This window comes from Erithacus rubecula (assembly GCF_903797595.1).
Source record: "Erithacus rubecula genome assembly, chromosome: 2".
NCBI classification, from domain to species: Eukaryota; Metazoa; Chordata; class Aves; order Passeriformes; family Muscicapidae; genus Erithacus; species Erithacus rubecula.
In genome coordinates, this window is record NC_136685.1 from 70197703 (window position 1) to 70211692 (window position 13990).

The 13990-nt window shown below is 37.5% G+C and overlaps 1 protein-coding gene across 1 annotated transcript in view; it reads left to right on the plus strand.

Annotated features, from left to right (window-relative positions):
• The first annotated feature begins 1173 nt into the window (after window positions 1–1173).
• Window positions 1174–13990, plus strand: part of WDR27 (WD repeat domain 27) — an 87785-nt gene continuing 74968 nt past the window's right edge. Inside the window, exons 1-11 of the mRNA XM_079326433.1 lie at window positions 1174–1403; window positions 2262–2403; window positions 4573–4697; window positions 5161–5274; window positions 6015–6066; window positions 6562–6632; window positions 7545–7659; window positions 9022–9154; window positions 12084–12187; window positions 12602–12669; window positions 13596–13729. Of these exons, the coding sequence (XP_079182559.1) occupies window positions 1221–1403; window positions 2262–2403; window positions 4573–4697; window positions 5161–5274; window positions 6015–6066; window positions 6562–6632; window positions 7545–7659; window positions 9022–9154; window positions 12084–12187; window positions 12602–12669; window positions 13596–13729 (1241 nt within the window). The 5' untranslated portion in view covers window positions 1174–1220. The remainder of the gene's footprint in view (window positions 1404–2261; window positions 2404–4572; window positions 4698–5160; window positions 5275–6014; window positions 6067–6561; window positions 6633–7544; window positions 7660–9021; window positions 9155–12083; window positions 12188–12601; window positions 12670–13595; window positions 13730–13990) is intronic.

Genomic DNA, 13990 nt, shown 5'->3' on the forward strand with positions numbered 1-13990 from the left:
GCCAGATATGGGATTCTACTTACTCTTGCTGGACTCCATGAAATTCTCATCACCTGTTTCTGACCGCTCCCCCCAACTCACTATCATCCACAAACTTGGGGAAAGTAGGTTTGTTTTTCTTCTTTGTGATGCTGCTTCATATGCTGTCTGTGCTCTGTTCTCTGCATCACAAAACAACAGATGGTTTGGGTTGGAAAGTACATTCCACAATCTAAGACAATCACTTAGTCTTAGTCCTGCTGTGGGCAGGGAGACCTTCTAGTAGACCAGGTTGCTCAAAGCTTCATCCATCCTGGCCTTGAACACTTCCAGTGGCAGGGCATCTACAGTTTCTCTGGGCACCCTGTTCCAGTGTCTCACCACCTGCATTGTAAAAAATATGCTCCCTCTGTCCAATCCAAATAAACCCTTCTTAGTTTAATGTCTTTGTCCCTTGTCCTGACAGTAAAGGTCTTGGTAAGTTTCTCCCTGTCTTCATATGCTTGCTTTATATATTCACAGGGTGCTATAAGGTGTCCCTTCAGGCTGAAAATGACAAGGCTTTCTCACCTGAATATGAGAAAGAACTGTGCATCCATGGGAACAGATTGCCTAGAGGGGTTGTGGAGTCCCTCTCAAGATATGGATGAGGGGATATTCAAGAACTGTCTGGATGCAATCCTGTGCCATGTGCTTTAGGATGACACTGCTTGAGCAGTGTGGTTAAACTAGATGACTCCCTGTGGTCCCTGCCAACCTGACCCATTCTGACTCCGTGATTGTGTGAAGAACCCAAATCCCTCCTCTTGTCTTTACAGGAGAGATGTTCCCATCTGTCCTTCAGGTCCTGTCCAATCTGTCCCTGTGTTGTGCTGGGGTCCCCAGTGCTGGGCTCAGTGCTCCAGCTGGCATCCCAGCGGGGCACTCCTGGACCTTCTGGCCATGCAGCTTTCTGTGCAGCAGTTCCTCGCTGTGGAGAGCCAGGGAGCAGCTCCGGGCGGCTGTCGCCGGTGGCGGGGCCCGTTGCCAGGGGAGGGGACAGCGGCCGCGGCCGCGGCCGCGCGAGGGCTGTCCGGCCGGCCTCCCGTCGGCGGCGGCGCTGCCCTGCTCACGGCCGGGGCCGAGGCCGAAGCTCTCCGCCTCCCAGCAGGAGGGAGCCCCGGGCGCGGCCCCGCGGTGTCGCGGCCGGCGGGGAAGGCGGCCCCGGTGTCCGGCTCCGCGGGGCCGTTCGCAGCCGCAGGATGGAGAGCGCCGGGGCCCGCGGCGCCTCTGCAGGAAGCGGCCATCCTGGCGTTGTCTGCCAAAAGCACTTGTTTAAAGGCAAGGTGCCAGAGCCCCTCTTTCAGCTGGCGTGCAGCCACCAGCGCTGTGCTTTCCCTGTGAGTCGCAATGAGGTGTGCGTCTGGAACACTGCCACTGCGCAGGTAAAGCTAGAATAGAGCCCTTCGTGGGCTGCTACTCGAAACTTATTTATAAATAAAATATTTGAGGGTGATGTAGAAGTGTCAGGTTTCAGTTCAGTGCCGGAAAGGTACTAACATTTTTATGAACTTTTTTATTGTGATAACAATAAAAATGTGGTGGGCTGGCCCTGGAAGGCAGCTAAACCATTACCCAACCTTTCCAGCAGAGTAGGGGAGAGCATAGGATAGGAAAAAGTGAGAAGTCACGGGTAGAGACAAAGGTAGGTTAATTAGTGAAGGGACGAGAAAGAAAAAGCTATACTAGGGCAGTCACCACCCTCTGCAACAGACTAATCCCAGACAGGGTTTGAGCAGCAGACCCTTGGAGTCAATGTCCCAGACCCTCAGCACCTTTTTGCATGCAATACCCCAGTTCTGTTGCTCAGCATAACATCGTATGGTAGGGGATATCCCTTTGCCAGTTCAATAAACTGAAATATTTGTTCCAGCTGTGTCCCCTCCCAGCCTCTTATTCATCTTCAGCCTATTATTTGGATGGGGAAACTGAGAAACAGTAGGAAAAAAGAGAAGACCTCAGTGCTGTGCAAAGAATATTTGGCAACAGCCAAAACATTGCTGTCTTATCATCCCTGGTTTTGTCACAAAGCACTGTGCCACGCAAGCTGCTATGGAAAAAGTTAGCTCCATCCTAGCCAAACCCAGTCCAGCTGCATTGTAGCTCAGCTGATTTTGAAGCTGTAAATAAAAACTAGTTATTGTTTTGTTGATTCCATGTACATTATCCATTTGTAGTTTTGTATTATCCATAATCTTTGTTTGCAGTGATTCAATTAACTCTTCTTTATCTACATTTGTCAGCCATTATATTTGTCAGGGCATCATAACTCAATTTCTGCATTGTCATTTGGAAGTAAAATCAATCCACTTCTTGTCTGCTCTGCCTCTCATGAACGTGTGATAGTGTGGAATCTTGATGAATGTACACAGAAAATGCAAGAAGGTAGAGTATTGTTTATATAATATATATGTGTGTCATATACATAAACAAAGAAGTGATGCAAAGGCAGCCATTCGCCATCAGTCACTGAGATCAGTGTCCAGCCAGTTTCTGAGCAGCAGCCACCTTGGAAAGCCGCCCCAGCACCAAGGAGGTGTTGTCCCTTTGCTGCGTCTGTAACCAGATGGGTATTTCTGAGAAGCACGCCTCAGCCACTCGGATTCAGCAGCATGGCCTGCCCTGTTGATGCCGTGTCTCTCCTGCTCTCCGGCCGGCAGCGCAGGCAGTGCTGTCATTGTCGCAGCCAGCGGCGGTGCTGGGCTGGGTCGGGAGCTGGCCGAGGTGCTGTGCGGAGCCAGAGCCTGCCGGCAGCCTCGGGGCAAACAGAGGCACTGCGGAGGCAGCGACCTCCTGCCAATGTGGGATAAAATAGTCAGAGAAAAATTGGTCATAGCAATACTGCATGGTTAAACATGCACCGCCAAAATACTTCCTTTTCTGGAATACTTGTGGAACTAGTGTTCCATATCCTGCTTTGCCTCTCCTGTTTCTGGAACATTGTTTTCACGTGTGTATGTGAGAGAGTGACCAAAGTATTTGATTTGGGAGAAGAGTGCATGACCCTGTATCCTGACCACCGTCTTGGTTTGGAGCCTCAACCAATGGCATTATATTCTGAGGAGCAGTGCTAACTTCTCTGCAAGCTTAAATTGATTGGAAAGTAGAAGAATAATGAAAGGAAAAAAAAAAAAAAAAAGCAAAAAGAGCAAGATTCCCCCCAGAGTCATGATTCACTGAACTCCCAGTGGCAGTCTGTCCTCTTTTGATGTCAATATTTTAAGTTGCATGGCATTGTGTCACACTTGAAAAAGTTTCCTCCTTGTTACCTATAGTTGGAGGGTCACCAATGGCTTAATGTGAGGGAGTTCTCTTGCACTCTGCTCCACCTTGAATTTGCAAATCTATATAATGTGAAAACTAATGTTATAAATAAAAGTTTAACAATATTCGTGCTTTTTATTAAAAAAGGTCAGTATTAAATTTTAATCCATGTAAGAGTAACATGGAGAATCAAAGGATGCTTCAGGAACTGGGAATAAAATGGGATTATGAATTTTGAGAAAATAAAACTGGAAGATAGGAATAGAAGTAGCAGTGAGATAAAGAGTATGTGTACTTTTGATACAAAGGTATTTGACATTCAGATTGTCTGCTGCTTGGCTTTTTCATTTTTTCTCCATCTGCAGGCTCTTCAGCAGATGCTGTAGAATCTGTCTCCACACACTGCTCTCTGCACATTCTTGGCATGTTTTCTCATATTATTTCTTATAAACTGTGCCAAAACAGTTAAGGAATTCTTTGTGTGGCCTTGACCTGTTAATCAATTGTAAAAGACTCCACAGCATCTAATATGAAAGCCTGAAAGGACACCTGTAGTTATGATTGTATTCTAGATAATTTGTTTCCTATGAAATCCTAAAATTTAATTACATATCTGAACCATCCTCACATGTTTAAAGGCAGCATTATAAAATAGGGGTCAGGAGAAACCAGTCTGCTTAGACCAGTGAGATGACCCAAAGGAAATCATGAAGACAGGATAGAAACATGACCTGTTCTCAGAGCTAGTCTTATCTGACTCTAACAATATTTAGTGGTGCACTTTCTCTTTCAGCCTTTTCCCACAGAAAAATTAAAACTAGAGAAGGAAAATCCTCTTTAATTTTTGGCCAAGTGACTGGCATATTGTCCCAGAAGAAGTAGTTTTCAAAATGGTGTTTTGCTGGGCTTCTGTTAGGATTTCTTACCTCCAAAATGGAACATGGCACTAGTGAGTACCATGGGCACATCACCCTCCTCCAAAAATCCTTTCTCTGGCAATCTTTAATGGAAGCAGGAAAGCATGATTTTATGGGAATTATTAATATCACAATGAGTTCCAGATCATGTCTAGGCAACAGAGCAGATGGAGGAATTCTGGTGGTCCATAGTTCTATGCTTTTTTTTTCCCATCCCCAATACTGTGTATTTAAACAGTGTGTTTTTCTGTACTTATTCCTGAAAGAAACTGGGACAGCTCTGTAGTTAGTAACTGCTATGCAAAGTTTCTAAGAATCTCACTGCTCCAGATTTTTATATCATTGACTCTCATCAACAATACAATTGCTGCAGGGTTTACACCTCAAGGAATTGTTATTGGAAGTCTTTTGGGAACAGTGCTTCATATAAGATTTAGTCCAGATGACCAACAAGTGGCAGTATGTGCTGGAAATCAGATCTACATGTTAAGTGCAAAGGTGAGATAACCTTCTCTGTAGCCATGGTACTCGTATTTCTTTTAATTATTCACTTTCAAATAAAATCATTATACAGAAATGTTAGTAAAATTAAGCAAAAATATTCATTTTGTGTCATAAAATAAGTAGGAACTTATTTGATGCTTGATAATGCATCATATATCAGTAGAAGACTAGGTTTACAGAATTGAAATGGAACAGTATCTGAATAACTTAGAAATAGAAAATAATCTTAGGTCATCTGAAAAACTATTCCTAAATCATTCAGTCTGAAGAAGCAAAAGTAATGTGTAATGGGTTTGCCAGCAGGATAGTATACAGGGCTTCAGTTTCATTAAGAAAAATCTTACTGAATTATACTTTGAAAACAAATTTGACAATGCTTAGCAAGAGCTAATAATTAATAAAACAATTGTCAATTTTATGCTGAAATCTATTCTATTTTTGACTTGATTAATCACAGAAGGAAGCTGTATTAGCTGAATTGGATGGACACCTGGCTCCAGTGACTGCTGCTGAGTTTTGCACATGGGAGAAAAGTATGCTTATATCAGTATCAGAAGACAGAACCTTTAAGGCAAGGAAATTATAGAGATGAACTTAAAAAAAGAATAATTTAATGAATATTTATTATTTATTCCCCTTTAAATATGCTCTGAAGATTAAGTAAAAAATATCTTTGATTTTATGGAGATAAGGATATTGTTCTTTGAATTGCTTGGGAAATTATAACAAAAATTAATTATTCTTTTTTAAAACAACAATGCAGGCTTTTTGTATTCAAAACTTTCCACATTGAACTTTTCACACTGAAGTATTAACTTCAGTGATTATTGTCATCTGACAAACAGAAATAAAATATTTTGATCAGTTTGGCTGTAACTGAAGTGTTTCACAGATGCTGAGCTGAAGGAAAACATTTCTCTTTGAGGCTGCTAATATCGATTTGAATTTTTCTTTTTGGGATTATTATACTGGGTTACTGTATGCACTACTCCCCTCTTTTCTTTTTTGTGAATGCCTTGTCATAAAGTTAGCTAAAATCACGTAGACATTAACCTAAGAAAATATGATACTTTGTGTTTTTGCATCATGTGAGTTTCCCCTTTTTCACCAAGGGGGCTTGGACAAGTTGGACAAAACCCTTCATAGATAGAAACAGGTGCTGAAAAAAAAATTCTTTCCGGAGAACATCACTTCCAATGCCTTAATTTCTCTGTTTTTACCACCTGATGTCTGTTTAAAGTTGTGTTTTCCCTAGATATCTAAGTAAATACCTATCTTTATATATTTTAATTTTTTCTTTTTAATCTAAAGGTATGGGACTATTCTACCAGCCAGTTAATATATCAATCAGGAATAATAACAGGTAATTTTTTCTATTTTTAAATGTATTTTTTCATAGCAAAAACCTCCTATCTCTAAACAATAATTTATGATTATTATAGGAGTTTTGGGTTGATTTAGTGAAAATTACTCTCATAGACAAGATAGTAGTAAGCATATTATCCTTTAAAGCCAACAGTAGATAGGTTTTCCTTTAAAGTCTGCTTCCCAGTGGATAGTTTTAGTGTACTTTTATAAACAAGTCTGGAAAACATGCCACAGCAGCTTAGGTGACAGGGTACAGGGAACCACTGCCATGGCAGCTTAGGTGACAGAAAGTCAGAGACCTGCAAATGGAAAGCCCTCAGCAGCAGAAAGGCTGAAGCACACAAAGCTCTGTGCAGCCATGAGAGCTGCTGTAAGGGCTGTTTTTCCCAGTCTGTATACATAGGAAGATTAAATTCTGAATAATATATTTTAATTAAATATCTGATTTGTGTCTACTCTAGAAATGCTTTTATCTTTCTTTTTTGAGCAGCATTTCCTTTGCTAAGTCTGCTAATTGATGAAGAAAACAAACAGATTATCACTGGATGTGCTGAGGGACAGGTAAGAATTGTTCATTGTTAAACTCAGTCTCTATGTCAAGATTCAACTATTATTGATGCCTCTATCTATAAAAAAGTTTCACAAACTGGCTAAGTTTTTTGAATTGTTAAAAGAGTTATTTTAGCAAGCATAATTCAGTTATTTTAGTGCAAACCATAAATAGTAAATAAGAGCTCTATTACATAACAGAAACTTTTTCCTGAAAACCAGGAAAACTTTTAAGAGCACCATCAGTGGTTATGTAAGAAGAGCACACTGAAAGGCTATAAATATATCAGTTTTAAAAGAAAAAAGGTGAAAAATGGGATTCTCCTATATTGGCCAAAAAAAGAAATGCAATCACAATTAAATGGAAGAGGCTATGATTTCATCATGTTGGAATTCTAATGAAAATGTAGTATATGTGAATATCCATTTCACCCCTTCTTTAATGGTAAGAGTATATTTACATTATAATTTCTAGATGTTTTTCTTCAGTGTTACTGTTCAGTAATTCTGAAGAAAATTAAAGCTTTACCTGTAGTGATGTCTAAACTGAGAAAGGTATAAATGATAAAATATATTATATAAATGGACATGACCCAGTGAGCAATTACATGCATGCTACCTGTGATTTTTAATTGTGGCAGTCTATAAGGAGCTTTTTTCAAGACACATAAACATGTGGGAATTAGATGTACAGTCCAAATTGATAATTCCTGTTATTACTAATTTTTAATATATAATCTTTGATTATCTTTAATAAACATAGAAATACATATATTTGGAGTTCTTGTCCAAAGTGAGATGCCATGTACAAAAGTTCACTAATTGCATCCATGGTTTTAAATATTGTGTCTTCAGTTTTTATTCATGTAAGCTTTATATTTAGTGTCAAAAGGTTATTGCAATTGCTTTTTCTTTTTCTTGCAGCTTTGGATCTTCAGTTTAATCAGTGATCATAATTACCGTTGTGTAGCACATATCGACTTAAAGAAAGAGCAAGAGAAATTCTGTAATAAAGTGTGGAAATCTGGCAAAGAAATAGGTAGCACAGTGCTCCTAGAATGCTGTTTATGGTATAGTCTAGTTGTTACTGGCTACTGAGTGTGTGCTTTTTTTACCATGATAATTTATTGCAAGTGGTAGACTTACGAGTCTTAGACTGTAGCATGGAATTCTTACTGAAGCTGATATGTAGTTGGATATTGCTGTATCTGGAAGGAATTTTGTATGTATGTATGCAAGAAATTTTTGGCCAGTGCATTTCTTCATGAAACATAGCATCATGTACACTATTAAGTATTTGATTTTGTTTAATTGAATTAATTGTCCAAGGCCTGAGTGAGAACAGAACAAGTGCCTAAAAATTAATCCCTTGTCAAAAGGGAGTGCTATTTCTCAGTTATCTTTGAAGTTTCTAGGATTCTCTCTTTTTTTTTTTTTTTTTTTGCTTTTCTAATTTTTTTTTTTTTTTTTTTTTTTTTTTTTTTTTTTTTAATCTATACCAGCACCTTCATGATATGGTATTCCTCTGGCTGTGATATTTCTAGTGGTATAACACAGAGTACTTATAAATCTTTATAGACTGCCCTGGTAACCCCAGCAGGGTGACCCCCTGATATCAGAACTGGTTTGGCAGCTTTCTTGTTGTGCCTTGGGATGGCTATGAGCCTTGGTACAATGGAAAGTAACCCTATCCTTGGTGGAGTGCAGAACCCCATCCCCTCATCACTGCTGTGCTTTCTTAGGGAAAGGGAAATCTGGTGTCCCTTGCTTACTCTTTCTCTGGATCAATGACTGTTGTATTCTTACCTGCTTAATGATCCGGCTTCTACAATCCTAAAGTCCTAACCTAAGGAGAAAGACTGCTACATTTCTTGTTACTGTTTAAAATCTGTGGATCTGACTTTCAGTTTGAAGAAGTGATGTAATGTCTCAGTCTAATGCTGAATTTGATGCTGATAGTCCTTGAGTATGAGTTACACATGCAGAGCGGATTGGATGCTCCTTTGGAGCAGGATACCAAGGTGGATTTTCATCTTGCTTTTGGATTATGTTGTAATTTAAGTGTCAAGGGAATTTTCAGGCTAAGTGGAAAGATACCCAGCATATTTAAGAATTGTTGGAATCTGGCTTTCAGTGTCACTTCTCGAGATGAAAACACCTAAAATCTGCAAACTCCTTTTCAGTCCATAGTTAAGATCTTTGCATTTTGTCTCTAGGTATTTAAAAAAAAACAACCCGTAATAACGAGGAAAGCTGGCTTTTAGGAAATATACATCTTTTGAAATAGAAGTTTCTTGAGTGTGGTCTTAGTTTTTCATGGCTACTACAAATTCTCTCTTGAATCCTGTCTGTTTCCCTTATTTCATAGTTTTTTGATAGCTGGTATTTTTGACTTTCTTAGGTGAAGGGCAGAATAATTCCAAGCTTTACAAAACAGACAACATGAGACCAGAAAGATCAGTGGAAACGTCATTGCCTATCCTCTTAATTGAGCATTGTGACTTTTTTGTATGTTTCCATAATGAAGAAAACACGTAAGTCCTTTAAAAACCCACCTATTATTTGACTAGAATTCGAGCTCCTATTGGTTCTTGGATTATTTTCACTGCAAATTTGTATTTTGTAAAAAATACAATAGGAAAATCAAATAATGTTTTTAGTGATCTGCAACTTTTGGTGGCCTACTCTCAAGAAGATAATGTACACAAGCTGATACAAAGTTAAAACTGTGTTTTATTCTGAAAAATAATCCTATAAAAATGTCATTGAGAATATCCATTGTAAATCTGTTGATACCAGTTGATCAAGGAAGATGTGTTAAAAAGTAATTAATAAATCAAATTTATTTTGAGTTTACTTTCCTAAAGAAATATCTGATGTGGCCACTGTGTGATTGTGTCACTTTGCCTTCCAAATTTAAATAATTTTGAACTACATAGCTACTGTTTACTCCAGTCAAACTTCTGCCAGAGGGACAGATATTTCAGAACATGGTGCTTTTATTCATTCTCATGGAATTGGTTAGTCTTACATTGCATTTCTTTCCTGAAGAGAAGGTTGACTGTATTATCAGGCACCTGGAGATCTGGTCAGGACACTCCCACAAGAACTGTCTCAAAGAACAACCTATTTGTGTTGTAATTTATGATTGTCACTTCTATAAATTTCTTAGTCACATCATGTTTTAGAAAACTCTTGTCCTAACCTTTGCTCTATGGTGGGTTACTCAGATGGAGCTGATTAATCTCTGGTTAGATATATAAACAACTTTTGATAAACAGAGAAGAAAAATATCCCGCAGTCCTGGACAATTTTTTAATGTTAAATTTAGGTAATTATTCACAGTTATTTTCATGATGCCTGAGTATATAGAAGTACCACCACTGAGAGGGATTAAGTGGTGATTTTTAAGATGCACATCTCAGACATACTTTAATGCAGTGACAGCACTTGAAGGTCAGATGATGAATTATTACAGTCTGTCTTATTGTTTGTTTAGTATCACTCTCAAAGAATCAAGACTTTGGCTTCATCACAACTGTAGGTTTGATTTGAACAGCAGCACATCTTTAAGAAGATAAGTTTTCTGCCAATAAACAATCCACCATGTTCCTAGTGAAGTTGTTCCAGGAGCTGACTCGTTCAATTTTACTTCCAGTCTGAATTACTCTCTTTTCATATTCAGGCTTTTACTATGATTTTTTCTCTGATAGACCAGTGCCAGCCACTATCAAGTTCTCTCCTTGGACAGCAAATTACAGCTCATGAACAAGTTACCTCTGCACTTCTGGATAAAATAGTTTGTACCTTGTAAAAGGTGTTTTGTGTAATGTTTTTAACATTTGCTTTTGAAAATTTCTGAAACTCAAATCTCATTTATTTTTCAATCCCCTTTTGGGACATGGTTATCTGAAATGGATCCACAGTAACAGATTATTTGAAATAATTTTCTGATTTGAGATAACATTACTCTCCCATACCTACCTGTTACTGCTTCACCTTGTACATCTCAGGTCTGTCTGTTCTTCCAGCTAACACTGCAGTTGATGGTTTTGTTCTTTTTTTCTTCAGCCATGGCCATTATATTGCTGTTAATTCAGTTCTATTATATTTGGGGTTGAGAGTTCTTTGTTTATAAATATTTTTTTTCTGTGTATTTTTAAAAAATAGTGTGTTGGCTTCAGATTTGTCTGAACAATTGAGCAATCCCTGATAAACTGATCGCTGCTTTTCCTGCCTTCAATGAAAAGCAACAGTGAAACATTTTTGGAGCACTGTTGTCCAAAATTAGGCATCTCACACTTTATTAAGCTTTTTGACATTGAGCAATCTCATCACAATGGATTTTATTATTATAAAGTGGGAGTGAGTTAAACTTCCTGGATGTATCACCTTATGGTGTTCTCTTAACTTTAGTGGCACTTCTTTATAAATAATTCAAAGTATTAAATTAGTCTGTTACTGCTGTAATGAAGGTAGTGGAAACCACAAATAAAACTACTCATCTCATGTAAAAGTATCACAAACCAGAAATATTTTTTAAAATTTTTTTAAAATTTATTTTTTTGGTAATAAAATACTACTAAGCCATTACAGTGAGTTTTTTCATACCAAGTTACAGCTTCATATTTTACCATATCCTTACTGTAACTCTTGTGGTCTGATTTTACAAATAAAACTAATAAGTCTACTGAGTCCTATTTGGAAAAAAAATATTAAAATGTTAATATCAATTTTTATCTATCGTGGCATCAAAAAAAAATTAGATTTTTTTGAGAATGACAACTGTTATTTTGGTACAATTATCTTATGCTTGGTAATACATTTCTTCTGCCAGGATGTTGACTGAAATTGTGATCAGTTGGTTTACTCTGTGGTGCTTGCAGAAGCTGGATTTCATTACCCAACTGCAATAGTGCTGCCACTAAGCACAGGCTGAGACAGACATTCCAGACTTGCCCAGGGCTTTTCTCCCTCAGTTTTCTCTTGTACTTTAATTATATAAAAACATACATTGAATTTCACTGCTTTTTGAGTGTTCATATAAGAGTGGTAAAAGTAAACTCTGAGTGGATTTGCCTTTTGGTTTGAATTTTCTCTTTGTGCATACAGTGCCTTTACAACATCTCCCAACTCTTACAAACCACAGTAATTTTTGAAGAAAAGTATTTCCTGTGCCATTCCAATGTTAGATGTGCCATGAAGCACTTAGATGAAATCAAGGATTGTGTTCTGCTCTTAGTTTTCAAAACTTCACCAGTCTTGCTTGAAATTATGAGCTACAGATTTTGGAAAAAAAAAAAAAAAAAGTTTAAATTCCATGTTTTTTTTCTGTGTGTGCTTTATTATTGTTGTAGTGGTACTGGGCAATAAGCATTAAAAAACCCAGTTGCTGTTTGTAGTATGGTAATAAGAAAAGCTTCTTTGTCTTACTCAGAGTTATTTTTCTCCTTGTTTTAATAGATATTCTTCCCAGAATACTAGCTATTTTTGGATAGGAACCTCTACTGGCTTGTTAATAATTAATTTGGCAAACTTTGAATTAGAAGCTTTTTTATCTTACAGAGGTATGTTTATAAAATACATGATTACACCATAATGTGATTGCTGTGTAAGAATTAGATTGTGAAATAGCAGAATACAATAGAAACCAAATGTATTTTAAAAATGCTTTTTCCTAGTAATTTTTGTGTGTTTTCCTGGCCCTGGTGACTTTTCTCAGATAACATGTTGGCACTAGATCTGTTTAGTGGCTAGCAATGAATTGTTGCTAAACGTTGCAGTTCATAAGTGTTAAATACAAGAAATGTTATTCTACTCCATCATAATTTGAGAGTAAGATAGAAGTATATACTCTGAAGACAGTGGATTAGGGTCACATCAAATTAGTATGAATGTCTTTTTTGTGTGTGTCTTAGAGATGGGTTTTTTCTTCTGAAATGCAGCTATTATTTTATAGCACTTTATTCTTTTTGGTAAAGGTTACAGTGACCTCAGCATTCAGATTGCCAGATCATGTGCATTAACAAGGAAGGCAGCTAATGGAAAGGTGAGTATACAGTAAATATTGCTTTAATAAATGTTAACAGTTCCAGTTATTTTCAATAAATATTAATTGCACATTTTGCTAACAGATTAATGCACAGATTTGTTTTATTTAAGCGGAATTACACAGCAGTTTCTTTAAAGAGGGTTGGTTCTTCATTATGCAATCTGCTAGTTTGAAGCTCTCAAAGCTTATGTACAGTGTAAAGTGATTAATAAGGAAAAGGTGAATTGTTGAAGTGTTCAGGGTGTACCTTGGATGTCAAGAATGACCATTGGAGAAGCAGAGGAAATCTTTTGAAGGGAAAAAAACAAACCCCAAAACATTGTTATATCTTGTTTCTAAAAAAAAATATCAGGATGTGCTACTTCTGAATCCTTCCCAAGGATTTGTCAAAACTATTTAGGTTGTGGGAAAATTTCTGTTGAAAGCCACTAAAAGTGGTTGTAAAAAATGGAAGGCATTCTTATCTGTATACTCCATTTTTGATGTTGTAGTTTTCCTAAAAGAAGTAAGCTGAATCTAGGCTACATTTTTAACATAAATGTCTTTTGCTTTAGAAAAGGATTTTGTTTAAATTCAGCTCATAGTATGTTCTCATCATGTTGCTGAAGCCAATCTTAGTTCCATGTGTACTTCTTTTCTCATAACTCTTACTGCAAAATTGTCTGTAGTGTAGGTGGTGTTGGAATTTCTGTCACTGTTGTGTGTGTAAGTTTGCTAAAACACATTTAAGCAATGTAGGAATATTTTTGAAGGAAAGCTTTAAACACTCTGCCACTTAATGCTCTTCATGACTAAGCCCATGGATATTTTTGACTAATTTTTATAAATTTGAGAAATTGGTTTAATTTTTCATTATAAATGCATTATGTTTTGAACTTAAATTATGAAGTAAATGGAGTGTTAATTTATGGTAATTGCTGCAGGTTTTATGCTTGATCAGCTCGATGTTTGAAGATATGATTGCTGTGTTGGAAGTTAACCTTGCTGCATTGGTGAGAACTCAACGCAGTGATTTTCTCCCACGTACAAATGAGAAAAGTCTATCAGTTATTGCCAGGTACAGAACACTTAAATGTTTTCTCTCCATGTTGGATGATGAATTTGTTTATCTGGCACTAAAGTGTGTCATATGGTTCTCTGCAGTGCTACTTGTTGACATGGTTAGATTTTACTTGTTTTCCTATCAGACTTTAGTTGTATAGAGAGGGAGAAATCACAGAATCACAGAATGAGTTTGGAAGGCACCTCTTCAGATTATCTTGTCCAACCACCCTGTTCAAGCAGAGGCACTTGGAGTCATTTGCCCACCACAATGCCT